Here is a 19,879-nt window from a genome sequence, read left to right on the forward strand (position 1 = left end):
GTAAGTTTAACGCAACAAAAAGGATGACCCAAGCAAGATCTGATGCATAATGTAGCTTCGTTAAGAGTTTTGAGAAAGGCAGTCGCTTATATTGAAAATCCCCAATAGGATTTTAAGCCAATTGAACTTCCTTCAGTAGCCGATGATAGGATCAGTAAATAATAGCAATCATTCTCGCCTAATAAATTTAATTGCAAGAAAAATCATTTACAAAGTTTCTTCCGCCTTTTGTACTCAAATTAATAACAATAACCGTTACAAATTTACAAAGCACAATATATATAGTCGGTCTTTTTATAGTTTCATTTCGCCCCACTGTTATTATTTCTTGACAAAGAAGTTGGCAGTTCCTAAACATGACTGTTATTATCCCCACTATTCGGAATAAAACCGTCAAAAAGAAAGAACCGCTTTGTTGATAAAACCAATTAAGGTAGAGAATACGGACGTGAAGTAAGCACAAACGTCAATACACCACTTTGCCTCTGTTTCAAAACGAGACCTGGTGCGAAAGTTTTAATGTGGAAGGGAGCTTTCTTTACACATTCATTGTCTTGCAAATCAAACTCATTTCCATATGAAAGGTTGTGCAGCAGGACTTGGTTTGAATAGAGGTAAAAGGCAACTCGGAAATGGCTTACTAACTGTTCAGGGCATGATTAATTCATAAACACTTTCGTTGTCGCGCAGCCTTATTTGGGTCCATTATTTATCAGCCCATTATTTGGCCTAGTTTCAGAAAATGATGAAGTGTAGATTTCTTTTTCTTACTATTTTTCTCAAAGCATGGGTAAGTATAACTTTCGTCACTTTGTTCTGAAATTTGTCTTCATTTTACCGAAAACAGAAAACAAAATGCTTTCTTTCAGATTTCAAGTTTCCCTTTGAGTGATGACAAATGTGGGGAAGTCTATACAGGTGGGCGGCGGTTTTACTCTCGGCAGTCAGTTGTTTATTTTATTTATTATATTTTTCGCCTTGTACTGGTCTTAAAGTAACAAAACGGTACCGGTATCTTAATATATCCAGACTAAACTCCGTATTTTATGTTAAATTACCTGTTGTTTTCATTTGCATTTGATTTAAATCGTATAAGCATACAGGCTTAACCCACAAGTCTAACATAATAAACTAAAAATTCCGACTTTGGAAGGGAAATCTAAAATAGCGAATTTCGAATTTATTTTCATAGTAACACGTCGAATGATCGAGGTCGGGCATTTCCTGGGGAATATATAAACTGCACAGTGCATTAATATTAAGATGTTAAAGAACCTTAGAATTATTTCCTACAATAAATAAATAAAACATTCACCAAAAGGAATCAACTAGTTAAAGGCGCCACTTCTATAATGCGATTCCATACGTTTAACAACAGGAAAAATTTACGACAAAATAAGTTTTTCCTTACGTAAAATTTTACAAGCGAGAACTTGGCGAACGGTTGATACTATACTTGTCAACGCTATTAAAACGTTTTAAGAATATTATGTAAACGCTTTTAAGCACAAACGCAAAACACAGATAGTAGTGTTTTTTAGATAAACAATAAAGAGTGGCGGAATCATTAAAGGGAATGGTGCTTTAAGCCAATTCAAATAATAGAATACAACTTGTGCCTGCTTTGTTGTGGGGAGAAATGTCATTCACATCCCGCGGGGCCTTTAATATTGGAGTCAAGGTTTTTTTAATAACACATGCCAAACAAATATTATTCTTTTCGTAGTTTTTAGCCACCGATAGAATCAAATAACTTGCGTGTATGTTTCTGTCCTCACTCTTCAATAAATTCGCATATATATCAATAACGTGAGCAATCGCTTTTAGCAACAGAAAGTTTTCCAAATGTGACTCACTATGACTTCTTTGATCTTCATGAATGGCAGTATTTGGAGCTTTGAGCAGATGTCTGCAGGTGTTTGGTTTGGGATTGACAACCCATGTTTGATATAGTCTTAACAGAATTTTGCTGAACTTAAATAGTGCATCAAAAACCAAAAAATACGCATTACGCAGGTCGAATAATAATAATAATAATAAATAATTTTTAAAGAGAAGGCTCCCGTCACATGAAGTGGTTTTCAGGGAGGTCCTCAAATAAAACATACTCCGGCCTGACACCAAGAAAGTACAGTCGAGAAAACAAGATGAAGAAAACAATAGGAATCGTAAACGGTAAGTTTCTAGCCCTAGAGATTCAAACTGCTGAACTTAAATAGTGCATCAAAAACCAAAAAATACGCATTACGCAGGTCGAATAATAATAATAATAATAATAATAATAATAAATAATTTTTAAAGAGAAGGCTCCCGTCATATGAAGTGGTTTTCAGGGAGGTCCTCAAATAAAACATACTCCGGCCTGACACCAAGAAAGTACAGTCGAGAAAACAAGATGAAGAAAACAATAGCAATCGTAAACGGTAAGTTTCTAGCCCTAGAGATTCAAACACATGACTACTTGGGAGCGTTCTGATTGGTTTCTGCATGTTGTCTATAACGAGAGCACTGTATGAGGTGAATAGCGCGCGTGATCTAAGTTCATAGCGGTTCAAGTTCTTTCTTCAAAGTTTGGGTCACCAAAACGAAAAAAGCCTATTCGATGAGACACAGGCTTCCACAAATCATTTACTTAAAATTTTAACTTAAACTGTGAGGCGAACGTAGCAGATGACGACAAATGTTGTTTTTTAAAGAACTGATTGCCAAACAGAACAAAGATTACTTTTTTCGACGTATTTTGTGCCAATTTTAAATTTAATTCTGTAAATCTTTTACATCTGTAAATTTAGTTAGGATCGGGCAGGCGAAGAGCCACTCTGTGGATATACTGCCCGAAGTGCCATTATTATTATTATTATTATTATTATTATTATTATTATTATTATCTATCTAAACGTTCCTTAAAATTTCAAAAAACCTTGTCGTCAAATTGAAATCAAGAAGCTTTAAACTTATTTTTTATTTTATTTTATTTCAGTTAACGATCGTAAAATTTCGCAAATACACCAAGGACTCTCTCAAATAACGTCTCCTGAGCTATTTTTCCCCTCCCCGGCGTGGGCCACAGTTTGACGTGGCAACAACCACTACGTGACCACATATTACAAGGTCATACAAGGAAAAGAATGGCGAAATATATTTTGAGCCTACTAAATATTTCAAGGGTTATTTTTATAATCCATGCATTTTTAACAGAAAGGAAACCTAGTGTATAACAACTCTAGCTTATTTGGACCCCTCCCCATGTCAGAAAGAAAAGATTGTCCTTGAGTAATGCATTTATTCTCACTGAAAATTACCCTGAAAATTACCGTAATACTGACTTATAACTTCTGATTGCTGTAACTTACCGTTTTAAGCAATGTGTACCAAAAACCCTGGATGGCAATCTCGTCAACATGATGTCATTTCTTGGATTTGTCGTGGAAGATTTGGAATTATAAAGTTGAACTGTATAGGCATTGAAACAAACAAGACAACACAAACAATGCATTCCTGCTGTAAAGCAACAGTAAACGATCAGGGCAAGGAAGACACATTTCATAAAGGTAGGCTTGAAATGTGTTTGGTTTACTGTTTGTTTAGTTGCTATTAATTTAATATTATTTAAATCAATCCTCGAAATCATCAATTCGTTAACCAAAAATGTCATAAGGACATAGTTTGCCGGGCAGAACTATGGTGAAACCTTTAAAATAGACATAGATTCTTTAGTATAAAAGAACTAAAAACGAAAAAACGGCTAAACGTTTTGATGTATTAAACAGTAAAGACTGATGTAATCCATGAGTATTTTGTAAATGAAAAAGTAGCCCAGCATCACACCTAGAAAGCTCGTCACAGCTACGAATCTACAGTGTTCAATACTGGCCTATTAGTAGTCCGTCATCAGAATTGCCAAAGAAAACGTTAAGTGTAATTTTGGTATTGACAATGCCAATGCTTGTGCAAGGTTTTATGTGTGTAAACTGCTGCCCTTCTGTGAAGGTAGAGCGTTTTTCTTATCCACACTAATAATCAGGTCATTAATATTTCAGATTTCCCCATTGTTCCTACATGTATATTGCATTGTTTAAACGGTTTTTTATTTCTTTTCTTTTTTTAAGTCACCTGTATAATGAATTGTACCAACTGTGGTCGACATGAAGCAGCTTTTGTGTCACATCTTAAGTGGCAGTGTCAGTGGAGCAGTTTGAGTCTTCAGGTGGACAATCAGGGACATATGCGACTTCACACCCTGTGTAATAAAACGACTCGTCCTTTAGTCCACTGTAAGTGACCAAAAAGAAACGAGTAAAAAGCATTACACGTCGTTATAATGTCAAGCAAACAGTTAGCAAGAAAATGTCTTCATATAGGATCAAATGTGTTTGATCCTTTATGAAGAATCAATGATCAATCAAACATCAATGATGATGTTTGCAAATAGAGTTATCATTTATTATTTAACACGAAGCATTTATATTTAAAAATCGGGACAGAAAGAGCTAATAAAACACAAGATAAGTTTGTCTGTCTTTAGGTACTGAAGACGTCAGAGGAAGAAAGCACTCAAATCAGGTAGTGATGAGAAACATAAAACTAACTGCTATCTTACAGATCACACTACACCAAACATCTCTCACACTGGTATTTTAGGTTTTTGTACAATAGTTCCTCGACAATTCAGTATTCTCTCGTTTCGTGTTTATTTGTAAACAACACTGCCTAACTTTCAAACTTTCGAAAGTTCAACAAGCAAGTTGATCGTGGCACTTTCTTCTCAGTTGAGTTGTCTTGTCTGTTTACAAACTTTACAAGTACTGTAAAAACTCGCGAGTAAGAACTTAAAATTTAAGAACCAGTAAAACTTAAATTCGCACATTAGAACCCATTTTTATAAGAGCCTATTTAGCCTAAAATTTGGAAACAGGTTCTTATTTTCTAAGATTGATTAAAAATGTTAACGTTTAAGAGAATATTTTATACAAAGCATTACTGTACATGTATATAATGTTATCTTCTGAATGATTAGTACTTCATTTTAACATAAATACTTATGTGGTATGCAAATTTTAAACAAGAATTAGACCGAATGAGAATATAACCAAAAGTTCTATTAGAAACAATGAAAATTTTTCTTTAGAAAATAAGAACCTATAAAAAACCTAAACAGCCTAAATTGGTGTTAACTATTATTTACTGAAGAATCTGTTTAGGCTAACCAGGAAAAATTAGGTTCTTATTCGCGGGTTTTTACTGTATTTTCAAATTAATCGTAAACCGTACGCAATTTCAGGCTTTCACGATAAAAAGCTGTATCAATCGTCGTCGAAATAAAGCGTTTAAAGTACCGATTCATCTCTGTATCCTTTGGATCTGACTAACCCTTTTGCACTTAGCCTGTTCCAGGCTCTCGGTTTGTGGGGAAGAGTGAAAAAAGCGGGCGAGCGCGGAAAAGACAAGCGGGGAAGACGCCTTCTTCCCCGCTCGTTCTTTCTCCGCTCGCTCGCGCGCGTTTTTCGTTCTTCCCTACAAACCGAGAGCCTGGAAAAGACCATTGACGCACCAGTCAATTAAAGCCGCTTCCTGTGTGCTTGACCTGAAATGCTCCGCGTAAGAAATAAAATAAATATCTTAATTACCTCGTTTTCTCGTCCCATACTGTCATTTTTATGGTCTGCGTCCCTCGCGCTTGAGCCATAAATCGACTGCCAAATCCTCAGTCCGTATTATGACAGATCTCAGTAACTAAATGACGCATGAACAATAGTAATTCTGCGCGATGATCGTTTTGACTGAGACGTGTAACTCATGAAATTTTCATAGCAATTAAGTTTTTCCACATTCTAATCATTGACTAAATAAACAACAAGTGACATCAGAATAGACCAAGATGCATAAATTGTTAAAATGTGACATATTAGGAGTGCTGTTAATAATCTAAATTAAAACTTGACCACACCATGGAAAGCGCTTATTAATGCTTCTTTGAATGGTCAAGAACGTCATTCTTTTGAAATGAAATGAGCCTCACCATCGCAGTAAACGTTTTTGTGGCTCTTTTGGTGTTGCTAGGAGTTAAGGTAAAGTTTAGCCCTACTTTCGCGATATTTTCATTAAATGCATTTTCAGTTGGATATCGCCCTGTTCTAATCCAAATTTTCTTATTTAGATTTCAAGCTTAACTCGACAAAAGAGATGCCCCTTATCTACCGGTAAGATTCATATTGAAATTTTAAAGAAAATTCCATGGCACTAATATCTGCTTACAGGCAATTTTACAAACGTAAATATAAAATGCAATATTTCTACACGCATGATATTATACATTGAACCTCTAGTACTAAAGCCATCTCTTGATAGTTACCATCCGCAAGTGTACAGTTGAGCCTCTAGGGTTGTTAAACTTACACTTGCTGCGAATAATTGTCGCACCAGGTGAAGAAAGATGTTTTATAAATTTGTTAGCTTTGTGAAACTGCATATAAGAATATAAAGGAATATAATTTGTTTTATGTTTTAGTTATCGTAGATATGCACGATCTTTTATTTTGCTTTTTGGTGATGTTTTTGGATAAGTTAGTGTTGTGTTTTCTTGTTGTGATATTCTCCTTATATCAACTTAGTTTATTGCGGTGAAATTTGCGCGGGGACCTCTATTATTTATTCTTTGAACAAGGTAATAATAACATCGACATTAAGAGTAGTTGAAAATTCAGGCAGCTGTCACGATGCTTTTTAAATGAGGCACAAACTGAAATATTTTTCCTTTGAGGCGCATCAAAGAATTAATTTCGTAAAATCATATTCAATCGTTGATTTATGATCAACTTTCTCTAACAGAGCTCCCATATTTTATCTTTACTTTTTATGTTCCCGTAAAACCGTCGCCAGTTTAGTTACCAAAGAGAACGTTCTTCATACAAACTGACAGTTTCATAATTTGCATATACACAATTTCATTCGGCATTCATTAAACAGTGTAGAAAGATCCAGACATTTTCAAGCTGCGATGCGTAATTTCCATACTTATATGAGTACGTGCGTGAAATACAAAATAACAAATGTGCCTACATGGTGAGTTCTAATTAAACAAAACCCAATTAAAATAAAAAAATAACAACTGTGTCCATACAGTGAGTTCAAATTAAACAACAGGCAATTTTCTTGTCTTTTCGCAGTCCGTCATCAAGTGACAGTCAAGTTGCCTTAGAACAAGTGTTAAATATCCCTTGGTTTGATATCTAGCATTTTTAAGGAAATTATTTTTTTATTAATATGCGGGGCACTTTTTTGTAGTCAATGAGGTTGGTTGAGAAAAGCCCTGCCTTCTAAGTATCAATTATTGATAGGAAATTGTTTTTCTTTTTTGATAAGACATCCCTATAGCTGACATCCCTTCAGCTTGATTAGACTTTACTTGTAGCTGTTGTTACCGCTCAGTAATATGATATCCGGTCATTAACACTTCAATTCAGCACGGTCAACTGAATATCCGGGACACTTTTTTCTAGAAAAGTCTCGCCTTTTTTAGTATCAATAATTGATATGATGTTTTTGGATTGGACATCCCTGTAGCTTAATTAGATTTTTCTTTAGCTGTTTTCTCAGCTTAGTAATATGATATCCCGTCATTAACACTTAAATTGCATCCACAAAGTCTCTGCCAACAAAAGAAAATCACTCAAACTATCACTACCATAATCCAAAACGTAGGCAGCTGCAACTGATTGTTAATTTCACGAAGCTTATTTCCGTAGTTTTCCGTGTATATAATTAGGCCTTTCTCGATTATGCTAGCATTTTTTTCGGCATTTTTTGGGGAAACGAGCATTTTTTTTCGTTTTTTCTTGAAAAAGAATTGCTAGCGTTTTCTGTCATTTTTCATGACTGTGATCCAGATTTCAGCTCTCAGAACTCAGAAGGATAAATAATCCTAAAGTTTCACAATTTTTATTACTTAATTTGATTGTTTTCTGTCTCTTTCGACTGTTTGTGCGTTGTGTTACTTGTGTACTTGTGTTGTGTTACTTGTGTGTGTGTGTAATATATACTTTTAAATAATTTTTTTATTTATTTTAATTTTTTAATTTTTTTTTTATAAACACACAATTATTAAGTATCACCTGTTGTTGATATGAGCATCAGAATGTAAGAGTTTGTACGTTTTGTTTGAAATAAAACAAAGAATTCTTTGGAATTCAAGTGGCATTTCTTAAAGAAATCAGGCATTATTTTAGCATTTTTTTTGGCTTTATGCGAGAATTTCTAGTAGCATTAAATGCCAGTTTTACTAGCATAATCGAGAAAGGCCTATATATAATTCGCTCTTATAATACAGACAGCTATTTCAAGAAGCTCTAAATGTCAAGCTTTCGCGAGGTGACCAACTGATAGTCTGGATATCCATTAAAATTTTGCGCATCGTTGAGAGAGAAAACTACAAGGTTATATTTTTTAAATATGATTCTCATTGTGAAAATTTACTGAGGGTGGATCACAAAAACAATTTTCCCCTCCCACCACAGTTGGAGCAAAGGAACTAGGGAAAAAAATGTAAACCCAGGAACAAACATATGAGAACTGAGGAACACATTAAACAGGTCCGCTTTCAACGGACTGAAAAAATATTGAAAATGAAAGCTTACTTGAATTATTTTCATGACAGAAACTTACGCTCAGTTCTTGAATTATAATTTTAGTTTTATGTGCTTTCAGTGCTTTCTGCCATGTCTGTTATTTGGCAAAAACGAAAGAATACGGAATAAAATAATTCATAACAAATTTCTAAAGCAGAGTTTGTGGAACTAACCTTTATTCTCAATACCTTCGTCAGTCTATGAAGTTTGTAAACTTGCAAAGTTTTCGTGCAGTCTTTTATTACCTTTGCGATGAATGACTCCGGCCACAATTTGCTAGATTTCCACGTCAAAGAACTTTCAAATCGTTGAAAACATTTTTTCCTTTGACAGTTTGCCTCTTTCCTTTCCTTTCTTATGACCTTTATATCTAACTAGTGACTTGGAGTGGGGGGCTTTATTTATTTATTTTTTGTGAAAATGGAGAAAATTGGATCTATAAAAGAAAGAGGAATCGCCAGGTATCCATGAAAGTCAAATAATCGCAAAGTTAACGCAACGGCTACCATATGTATATGTGTAGAAAAAAAAAGGAAACACATGAAAATACCCGATTCCCTCTATAGCGCGCGACTGCAGGGAATCACGGTAGTTGTATTCATGAAACCATGCGCGAGACGCAACAACGATGCACGTTGCTGAGTCTCGCGCATGGTTTGATGAATACAACTACCGTGATTCCCTGCAGGCGCGCGCTATAGAGGGAATCGGGTATTAACGCAAAGACTAGAGTAAATAGGAAAAACAGACAATTACTTGATCGAAGATGCATAGTTCTGTAGATCTTTTAGTTTTTATCTATCTTGTGTGAAAATATGTTATTTGCTCAGCTTCACAGTTGGTATTTGTCGCTGGTATCATTATTGCTAGTGACAAGTAAACATTAAATGAAAACACATTCAGTAAACAGTTACATGTACTAATAAATTCTGCCATTAACAAACAGCAAGAGTGACGGGTATAAAAACAATATTTATTATATAAACATCAGTGAAATACCAGGAAATCTTTCGCGCGAAAAAATCATATCTTCACACGTGAAAATAACATGTTATTTTCACATGTGAAGATATCGATTTCGAAACATTTTCTGACAAGTTTGCCCTGTTTCAATGCTGAATGAGCCAAAGTAAATCGATATTAAGTCGAAAAATCTTCGGATCTTCCTCGGCAATCTTCGGCAATCTTCGGATATCTTCGGAAATTTTCGGAAAAGTTCGGAAAATATTCGGAAACATTCGTACGACCTTCGAACAACATTTTGCACATCTTCGGAAATCTTCGGAAAATGGTCGGCAATCTTCGGAAAATCGTCAAAAACATCGTAATTAGTAGGTTTATATAATAAACAGAATATTACATGGTTGCTTGGAGATATGAAATTTATCTTCTCGTGTTCAAATCGATATCCCACTCGTGCGCTGCGCTCACTCGTGAGATATCGATTTGACCAATCAGCTTGCAGAGTTTGCCATGTTTCAATGCTCAATGGGCCAAAGTAAATCGATCTTAAGTCGAAACATCTTCGGATCTTCCTCGGCAATCTTCGGCAATCTGCGGAAAACTTCGGAAATTTTCGGAAAATGTTCGGAATCATTCGTACAACCTTCGGACAACATTTTGAAAATTTTCGGAAATCTTCGGAAAATGGTCGGAAATCTTCGGAAAATCGTCAAAAAACATCGTAATTAGTAGGTTTATGTAATAAAAAGAATAATACATGGTTGCTTGGAGATATGAAATTTATCTTCTCGTGTTCAAATCCGATATCTCACTCGTTCGATCGATTTGAACACTCAAAGATAAATTTCATATCTCCGCGCAACCATGTATTATCCTCTATATATCCTCTATTTATATTATACGATATCGTCTTATCCTTTCTTTCGTATCGAATTAAGGCTATATTCATTTTTGACATAAGTCTCTGAAATCTTGCATTGACTATTTGATAAACAAATGTATTTTGAACTTTGAACTTGTATTTAGAATGACCTTGGATGCTCATTTTAAGCCTTTATGTTTGTTTGTTTTGCTGTTTGCTTTTTTTGTTTGACCCTGCTATCGCTGAGACTAGCGATAGCGCATCGGAATATAAATGTCAAAGCTTATTTTACATGGCCTCTCGTGCCAAGAAGTTTTAAAAAGTTTTTTAGTGTTAAAAGGCTTAGCCTGCGAATACAGCCGCCTCTCATTCGCGTCCCGCAACGAAGAGCGAAACGCGAGAAATTCCATACTGATGACGTTAACCGCTAATTAGATTTCCCCACACCGGATGCAGTTGGTCCTGCATAATTATACTTTCGTTCTCAGCCGCTCATTACTTGCTTGATCACAAACACTTTCAAGGCAGTTAAGGACACGTTTACAGCTGACAACTTCATCGCGAAAATTAGGAATCCCTATACGAGTAGTAATATTAGGAAAAAATAAGCTGTGAAATCACTAAATGACATTGATATGTTTTGGAACATGAGCGCATCTCTCGGTAGTAATGGGCCATAAATATACTGCAACGATCATAACAATTCTACTGAAAGACACTTAGTTTCTTCTTTCCCTGTTCTTCGTCAAATTCTGTTTTTCTGTAGCATTTTTTCTTTAATTGAGAATGGTTCAGGTTATTTGTATTTCACATTTTTGTTGCTTGTTCGTTTTGCCGGCTGCCTTTATGTCAACATGAATGTTAGGTGTCAAAATTGATCTATTTTTAACGGCCGCAGTGGCGCATCCTTTCTGTACTTTGAGGTCGTTCGTCTGATTCATAAAGCAGTTTCTTTTGTTTCCCATTTACATATGAAGCGAGAAATTATAGAAAGTGTAAGGTATAGCTTCAGAGTAGCTCCACGATCCTTCCCCCAGTGTGGGTCAACTTTTAGTCTGCAATAACATCCGGTTTTTTCCGTTCGTATAATCACATGTGTGGTAATGAAGTGTTATATTTCGCATACATTATGTAAATTAGCTAGCTGACCAATCAGCGCTCCTGTCCGGATTCTTGACAGATTTACGTCATCAGTATGGAATTTCTGGCCGTGAATCGCAGACGTCTCTCTTCGCGTTTCGCTCTTCGTTGCGGGACGCGAATGAGAGGCGGCTGTATTCGCAGGCTATGAAAGGCTTGGCATCTTTATACTTTTTATTTTAATTTTGGCAACTGGTTTAACGTAACGCATTAACTTATGATCCACCTTACGAAAGACTCTTTTTGAAAATTCATGCTGAGGTATACTGCGGGAGGGATATTATGTAATTTTAAAAATGTTACAAAATGTCACTGGAAAATTACTAAAGTTTATCTAATATGTTCTTTATTTAACTTTTCCACGTAACAGTGATGTGTATTGAAAACAGCAAGCCTCAGACTACCAGTGGTCAGTTTAAGCAACTTCATAGTAACATCTCTTGGAACTGTACACGTGATTCTATACACATCTATTTAAGCTGCAAAGCATCCGAGCGAAGGAATGCAACATTACTTTCACACACAATGTGTTGTGAAGTTTCTGTCGAAAGGGAAAACAACAAGCTCACACGACCAGGTATTTCATCTTACAGCTAAAAAATTGTATTGATTCAGACGAAGTCAAGGGCGGCAAAACCATCTTGTCACGTTCCATACTTGATCGTGTTCAATGTGATTTACAGTTGCACAAGGTTTGGATAAATCCTGGCGACAGAATTTCGAGCAGAATAAGCGATTTTTATGAGCATTACTGGTAGGAAGAATAAGCCATCTTACAAGCAAAATTTATCCAATCCAATTATATAAATAAATGTTGGCATATGTTGGGTCAAACGTTTGACTGATTTCAAACTTCACGCAACATGTGCAACATTGCCAACCTGGTGTCAAACGTCGACATGTTGCGCCCAACAATGTTTAGGCGATGTTGTACTAACATCGTTGAGTTCGTTTGTGCGGGGCTTTAGCATTTTTCTGACTGTTTCAAATTAGAGTATTACTTTGTCTACGCATAACACTATACTTTGAAGATACCTAAGGGAGCACTCCGGTGTAATTAAGATACCAGTAAACTACCAGAGACTCCTAATACCATTTAGTAACAACAACAGGCTGTACGTAAACCACTGCAGCAACAAGCAAATCATATATTGAGCACAAAATCTGAAACTAGCCGTATTCAGATGAATTCTTAAATTAAACTTGGCAATAATCCTACATGTTAAAACATCACACTCTTGTTTATTATTTTAGCATCTTGCTTGGAGACAGTCATAACAAAGAAAGGCATTACAGACCACAACAACACGGTTCAAATCTTAAACTGTGAATGGGAACGGTCTGTTCTTAACATCTCACTAGAGACGGCCAGCCGTGACGTTTCATGGAAACATGGCATATATTATTACCCTTGCATCGTACCACGTAACAACACATATCTGCAGGGCTGTCACAGTAAGTTTTAAGGGAGCCTAAGCACAGGCGTTTTTGAGACACGGAACGGCAACCGGAAGACGAAAGTCGTCGTCTCTGGATCATATTACTGCCTTTTATCCGTAACGTTAAGTTTAAAATGCCTCAGTAAACGAGAACTTTTGAAGTCGTTTGTGAAGGTATCAGCGCGTCAACATTTTAAGCCTTCACCTTCCGGTTGTCATCCGTAGCTGAAAAAGGCCTGTGCTTAAACTCCCTTTTATTTTAGCTCCTTTTGACTATGCTTACTAATTTTTCAGACAATTTGTCAGAAGGGGTCAGTAAAAAGCTTCTATAGTCATCCGCGCATTGCGCTAACATGGGCACCCGAAGGAAGGAGAAGAGGGGGGGGCGGAAGGAAAGGGGGGGGAGAAGGGAGGGGGGGGGGGGGGGGAGGGGGCGGGGGGGGGGGAATGGGGGAGAGAGAGAGAGGGGAGGGGAAGGAAAAATCAAAAGAAGAAAAAAAAATAGTCGTAACCGTCCCATATTATCATAAAACTGCCTTTAATCAGAAAGCTATAATTCTCACTTCTTCTCTTTGTTTGTCTAATTTTTAGTGAAACCTAACACAACAGCAGCCCCCTTGCCATCCGGTAAGTATGCATGTCTGAATGTCACATGTCTTGTGACGCAAAATTGTCAGTACTTCTTCTCTGCATCTGATCTGCTGTCACTAACGTTATTTAGCCTACAGTAGTATTACATTTGTTAAACAAAAGTGTTTTTCCTTGATTGAGAAAGTAATAATGTACAGGTCTCGACCATCTGTGTGAACAACAATCTGTATCATCTTACTTCCAGTAACAACGAGCTCGAGCACTACAGTAAGGTCTTCTCCTCCAGGTAAGCACACAATTAACTTGTCCCTATGGTCAAGATTCGTCAGTTTCTTGCCTAACACCATATTGTCTTTTCTGCAAACGCATTAACAAGGTCGATGTCATTTGGGTGTGGTTGATAAATGAAATGACAGTAATACAGATTGTCATGACAACTCTCTTTTGACTCTTCAGCTAAGTGGAAGAATGGTTCGTCTACCATCAACGAGAGATTGAAAACTCTTGTAAGTCTATATTATCTTTATCCACAAGAAAACATGTTATAATCAAAGGATTGTAACGGTGACATTCGATAGCCTTGAATAGTCCACACATTTTGTTTAACTTCAAACTCACATAATTGTTTTGTGTAATTGTTGGTACGGTGGTGTTAACGTTTTTGAGGCTGTTGTTTCTGGTAAGTCTGAGAACAAAAATAGCAATATTTCCTGATGTAGTCATTCTTGCTCTAGCCATGGAGCTTTAAAAGTGGTTTAATATTTATATATAAAAAAAATTTTTTTTTTTTATTTTTTTTAAAAGTGGCATCATGTAAATAATGTCAGATGTACCTAAACAATAGGAATAAGAATAATATGATTGTTTTCACTTTAATTGATAAAATTTTTCTATTGATTTTTTTGACGCACCACAATTCAACAGTTGATTCCGTTTTATGTTTCAAAAAGAAAATGCAAATGCTTGTTGAGCGATGCTCCTATGGTCAAATGCTACACAACCACATTAATATTATCACGCGTCTTTGGGGTGCCTATGTAATCAAGGAACTCGAACGATATATGTTTCTTTTGAATGGAAGCCCCACTTACGTTATACTCAGCTGGTCCCTGCGACCACTCAGATAATCATCTAATTCAAGATAAACTCCCCAGACGCAAAAATTTAATCTTAATGGTTTTACCAGGCGATGCGCATAGTTTTAGAATCAAATTTTCTATTTATGGTTTCCAGCACAACACTCTGATCAGACACGTTCATTCAAACGGGAACTGTACAGCTTCTTTGGTAAGTTGCAACAGTATGAATTTTTTTATTCCCTTATTTCAGTTATTTTAACATTAAAACAATCTTCAAGTCATAAAATATTTGCCTTATCGAACCTTTCTGGTACGCTTAGACAATGGATCGGTGATATCAGCACAGTGATTTGATATCACTGATTAATTGTGAAGTAAGGTAGGGTAATTCATTAAACGAATCAACTCTTCGTGTTTTACTTCTCATCTTTTTTCACTGTTGAAGCGTAAACTTAGTTCAATTGGTTATTTTATTTGTTAGTTTATTTGTTAGTTTATTATTGAATTGGTTAGTTTATTTGTCATTTTTTAGATCTTTATAATTTAAAAATTCCTGCTTAAGAGGAAAACACAATTGCAACTTTGTTTACTTATCACCAGATTCAAGAACTTCTCATGAAAATAGAAGATACAGTTAGTCTATTCCTGGGTACAATTCTCGATAGTCCAGCTAATGTACTACCATCATTCTTCCACGATTTCATAGGTGCGAGTGGTCAATCATTTAATCTTTTGTTTAATTCACTACATCGCTTTATCAGCCTGTTAGTAAATACGTGTGTTATAGAAAAATTAAATAATCAAGCAGCCTCAGCTTTTACCTGCATGAGGCTACTCCCCCTTTACCATATATATTTGCCGAAGAAACTTTTACGTGCTACAACGGACGCAGAAGTCAATCTCCTCTTAACGTTCTTACCAAAAGCTCATAATCAAAAGGGAAACCTCATACTCCCTTTTCCGTGAGTTTTTTCCTTTTGTAATAATCAGTGTGATCGTTTTTTCAGTACTCGAGCATTCTAATCACAATTCGGGTTGTAAATTATCACAAAAACCCTTTTTGGAAATTCTAACAATGCAGCTCAGCAAATTAAAAACAACACTAAAAGATTTTTATGAACACTTGGAAAAGTAGTGAGAAACGATAGCTTTCATAACGAGTATGCATGGAAATTGCAAAGCTGCTTTAAAATAATGTATTTACCTCCGAATAGAATTACACGGTGTTATTACAAGTAACGCCAACACGACGTTAAAGGTTCCTGATCCACTGGTAGCGGACCAATCACAAGGAATACTCAGTTTATCGAGCGGCTCCATTGATATCAAAAAAGGTAAGTTAATTGAATTCAAGTGTTACATTACTCTTACACATTTCAATTTTGAAATATTGTTTTGTAAAATCTCTTTTTTATGTTTTTGGGCAGGTCGACTGGGAATAGTAACAGTCGTATTTAAATTCGGTGCACTATGCAATGAAACACCGGAATTGAAAATGGATTCGTCAGAGACAAAGAGGTACGTTTATGACACTGAATCAAGAAAAAAAACTTTCTTCAATGCAAACGTCTTTTCCACTGGTCTTAATACATTTCTTGTCACACTAGCGTGAGGAATTTTTCAGATGGTTGTCAGATCTTTAGTTCTCTTGCCATCTCTATTCTTTACTGCTTACTTTTCTGTAATGAAAGTAGAAACAATTTTACCACAAGGGCACCTGGCAAACCAATATTGGGAAAACTAAAGAGAGTCTCGCATTGTGATATGTTGAAGCACTTTCAATTCTACCCTTTGTCGCCTGTACTTTGAACTATGATGGGCATAGGATATTTTCCTTTGGTGAACGATCATGTGATTAAAATGAGCCAAGCGACATTATAATACAATGCTGCGAACTTTGCTGACTGGGTTATTTAACAAATTGACCACATTTTTCCATGTCTACACTCTTATAGACCATAGAAATGACGTCAGAAAATGTTCCAAACTCAAGTGGAACCACGAGCCTTTAGGCGAGTGGTTTCACTGCAAAGTGTTGGGCATTTTATGGCGTCATTTCTATGGTCTATAAGAGTGTAGACCATGGAAAAATGTGGTCTTTTTGTTTTTTAACATAACAAACTCGAACAAGTATTTATCAAAAGCGATGCCTGACCGTGAAGAAACTTTGCCGGTGGGACGTAAATATTACGGTCCGACACGTAAAAACGACAATGATACAATAGAAGATGAACAAGAATTCAAAGAATAACAATTTTAATTACCTTTTCCTCTCTCGTTGAGTTGTGCCTATCTCTTGAAGTGAGCAAGATTATTTTTCTTTCTGAAGATCTTGTTAGCGCTCGTTCACTGAAGATCGACAGTCCGCTGCCGGACTGCCGGTTCGCTAGCACCGTTCTTCTCAGTTAGACCAAAAATTCAAAAGCCTGGCCAATTTTCTTTCGACAGATCACCTAAGTAGAAGTCCAATCCTGAATTCCGAAAACAAATGCGTACTTGATTCAAACATAACCACGATGAAATTCGCTTTCATTCATGGAGACCAAACTTTCTAGCCCGCGCGTGTGCGTGGCGTGATCTGGCGTCACTTTCATGGTCTATACTCTCATCGACCATAACTTTGGACCAATCAGCGCGCGAGAATTCTCCCGGTTATGGCATAAACTCTTATACTATTATACTGTCTATAGCGCTATGGGTAATATTTTAAAGTTGCTGAGATTTAAGGTTAACTTTTTTTTCAGATCTTCATCCTTACTATCTCCGGTAGTCTCTGTGTTGGCAATGACTAAAGATGGCAACGTAAATGCGCTTCAGAAAAACGCCACCCTTAGTTTTAAAATCAAGGTAAATTCTCAATGTTTATGTTAACATAAATTTAAATTGTTTTTTGAGATCAAAAGGATGGAGACAAATTGAGCGAATGGAAAGATTTTCTTGTGAACCTGCCACAATGTCATAACATTCTACTTTTTGCTCTATGGTAAAAATGCAATATTTCTTTCTTCCTGGGATTCGTTGTGCCTTCTCTGCATGCCACTTTTTCGCTATAAGATTGCTTCATCCAAAAGGACCTTTCACATATGCCAGCCTGGTTCAAACAAGTTATTAGAATCACTGAATCGTCGCGTTATTATTCTCAGAGGGCGAAAGGATCATCTATACGATGTATTTTCCTCAACCGCACTTTTGGGTAAGTGTCTTATTTTAATAATCTATCTTTCATAAAAAAACGTGTTGGGTTTTCATTATCACTAATAAGGAAGGAATAACATGCAAAGACAAAGTATTTAGTAATCAATTTAATTTCTTAATCAATCAGAAGATTTGCCTTCAAAATTTATTATATCATAAAATTTGCACCTCTTATATACAAACTTTATTTATTTGACGTAACTATAAAGACTTCCTTATGAGAGTTTTGTTGAGATTATTCTACCAACCAAAGTTTCCATGTTAAACGTTTTAAAATTGTCAAACGTCCTTGCTTTCGATTTTTGTTTTCCGCTGTAGCTCCAACAAACCTTTCTGGTCTGATGACGGGATGACATTTGCAGATAACTATGAAGACGACTTAACTACTACATGTTTAACGGATCACCTCACCAGTTTCGCTGTTCTTATTAATTACAACAACGACCAATCAAAATTACAGGTATGGAATTTACTCGAAAAAAAAACATTTCAACTTGAAACAATTGTGTGTGTATTTTTACCACAGCTTTATTTTTCTTCTTCTACTTCTAATTGAATAGCGTCAGAAGTTGGAATACGTTTTGGACCCATTTTTAGCTGGAGTGGTGTAGACTATTTAAATAGTTTAAAAACTGTTAAAATTATTTGTTGTTTGAATAATTTGTTGTTGTCTTATCGTTGTTATTGTTTTTTCTGTTGCTTTTGTTGTTGGTGATGGTAGTGGTGGGGTTGGTGGTTCTGGCGATAGTGTTCTGTATTATCTTCGCTGACTTTTCTCTAGATCAGCAGTTTGATTTTCAAATGATGCAGTACTGGCTTCATTTTTCTCTACGAAAAAATATTCATCTTTAAGTTCGGTTGCTTAAAATTTGCCTGCAAGGGACGGAGTTGAAAATGAAAAAAATTTTATAGCGTTTGTTCGCTTGAAGAAGTGGAGTGCATTAAATTGTAGGACTTGATCATTTTTTATTGCCAAACAAGGGGTAAATAATCGATATTGATTGCAGTTAATTTTGTTTCTCTTAGCTCACTGAAACGGAGAAGCTAGTGTTGGATCTAATCACAAAAATTGGTTGTGGATTTGCTATTCTCTGTCTCATTGCTTGTATTTTTACTTTCGCTCGTGTCAGGTTTGTAACATTTTTGTTTGTAACATATTTCCATTTTTTCGGATGATTGGTCGTTTCCATTGTTTACCATTAGTTTTATATTTTAGAACAAAGAAGCAAAAAATGAACGATGAGTCCACTTTTCTCATATCGACTCCTAATTCTTGTTTACAGAAGCTTATCAGCTTTGCGATACCGAATTCATCTCAATCTTTGTGTTGCCCTTGCCGCTTCACAGTTGGTATTTGTAGCTGGTATTGGTGCCACCGAGATTAAAGTGAGTGAACGTTTTACGCTTAAAATGATACTTAAACACTAAAAGACGCATTTGTTTGGGTAGTCTTAATTTATTTCATCATTGCTGATTGCATTTGATAAGTTTTAGCGAACTAGGACTAAAAACGGATGCAAAATCACATTTCAAAGTATGACACTTGCGCGCTCCACATCATATGTGATTACAGTATGGAGCCACATTAAAGGACGACACAAAGATAAAATGACTTGAAACAAGCTAACTGTTGTTAATTCAATTGGGTTTGCGAACATAAAAGTGTTCTATGTGGGTTGAGGGCTTTCTGGAGACCTGAAAGGATTAAGTACCCAAGGGACGATACGCTGTACTCTACAAATTGAAAAATTCAATAAAGTTTGTAAAATACACTTTCTTGTTATATTTCTTTACAGGGTGTCTGCGTAGCTGTAGCTGTTATGCTCCATTACTTTTTTACAGCATCATTTACTTGGATGAGTGTCGAAGCCATTCACATGTTCTCAAAAATTGTCTCAGTGTTCAACGTACAAACAATTCGCTTGCGTTATTATGTGGCAATAGGATGGGGTATGTGTTATGAAATAATTGTGTTCTGGTGTCCTT

At 35.9% G+C, this 19,879-nt stretch overlaps 1 protein-coding gene across 1 annotated transcript in view; it reads left to right on the plus strand.

Moving 5' to 3' along the window:
• The first annotated feature begins 266 nt into the window (after nt 1–266).
• LOC144648273 (uncharacterized) overlaps nt 267–19,879 on the plus strand; it is a 48,061-nt gene continuing 28,448 nt past the window's right edge. The window contains exons 1-21 of the mRNA XM_078507889.1: nt 267–790; nt 870–918; nt 3,363–3,551; nt 4,110–4,274; nt 4,526–4,563; nt 6,158–6,200; nt 11,960–12,166; nt 12,844–13,044; nt 13,620–13,655; nt 13,864–13,984; nt 14,570–14,574; nt 14,701–14,906; nt 15,299–15,404; nt 15,913–16,032; nt 16,126–16,216; nt 17,443–17,545; nt 17,842–17,891; nt 18,212–18,353; nt 18,920–19,023; nt 19,177–19,279; nt 19,690–19,843. Coding sequence (XP_078364015.1) covers nt 743–790; nt 870–918; nt 3,363–3,551; nt 4,110–4,274; nt 4,526–4,563; nt 6,158–6,200; nt 11,960–12,166; nt 12,844–13,044; nt 13,620–13,655; nt 13,864–13,984; nt 14,570–14,574; nt 14,701–14,906; nt 15,299–15,404; nt 15,913–16,032; nt 16,126–16,216; nt 17,443–17,545; nt 17,842–17,891; nt 18,212–18,353; nt 18,920–19,023; nt 19,177–19,279; nt 19,690–19,843 — 2,281 coding nt within the window. The 5' untranslated portion in view covers nt 267–742. The remainder of the gene's footprint in view (nt 791–869; nt 919–3,362; nt 3,552–4,109; nt 4,275–4,525; nt 4,564–6,157; nt 6,201–11,959; nt 12,167–12,843; nt 13,045–13,619; nt 13,656–13,863; nt 13,985–14,569; nt 14,575–14,700; nt 14,907–15,298; nt 15,405–15,912; nt 16,033–16,125; nt 16,217–17,442; nt 17,546–17,841; nt 17,892–18,211; nt 18,354–18,919; nt 19,024–19,176; nt 19,280–19,689; nt 19,844–19,879) is intronic.

The sequence above is a fragment of the Oculina patagonica genome, chromosome 4 (assembly GCF_052425735.1).
Source record: "Oculina patagonica isolate OP01 chromosome 4, crgOcupat, whole genome shotgun sequence".
Taxonomy (NCBI): Eukaryota; Metazoa; Cnidaria; class Anthozoa; order Scleractinia; family Oculinidae; genus Oculina; species Oculina patagonica.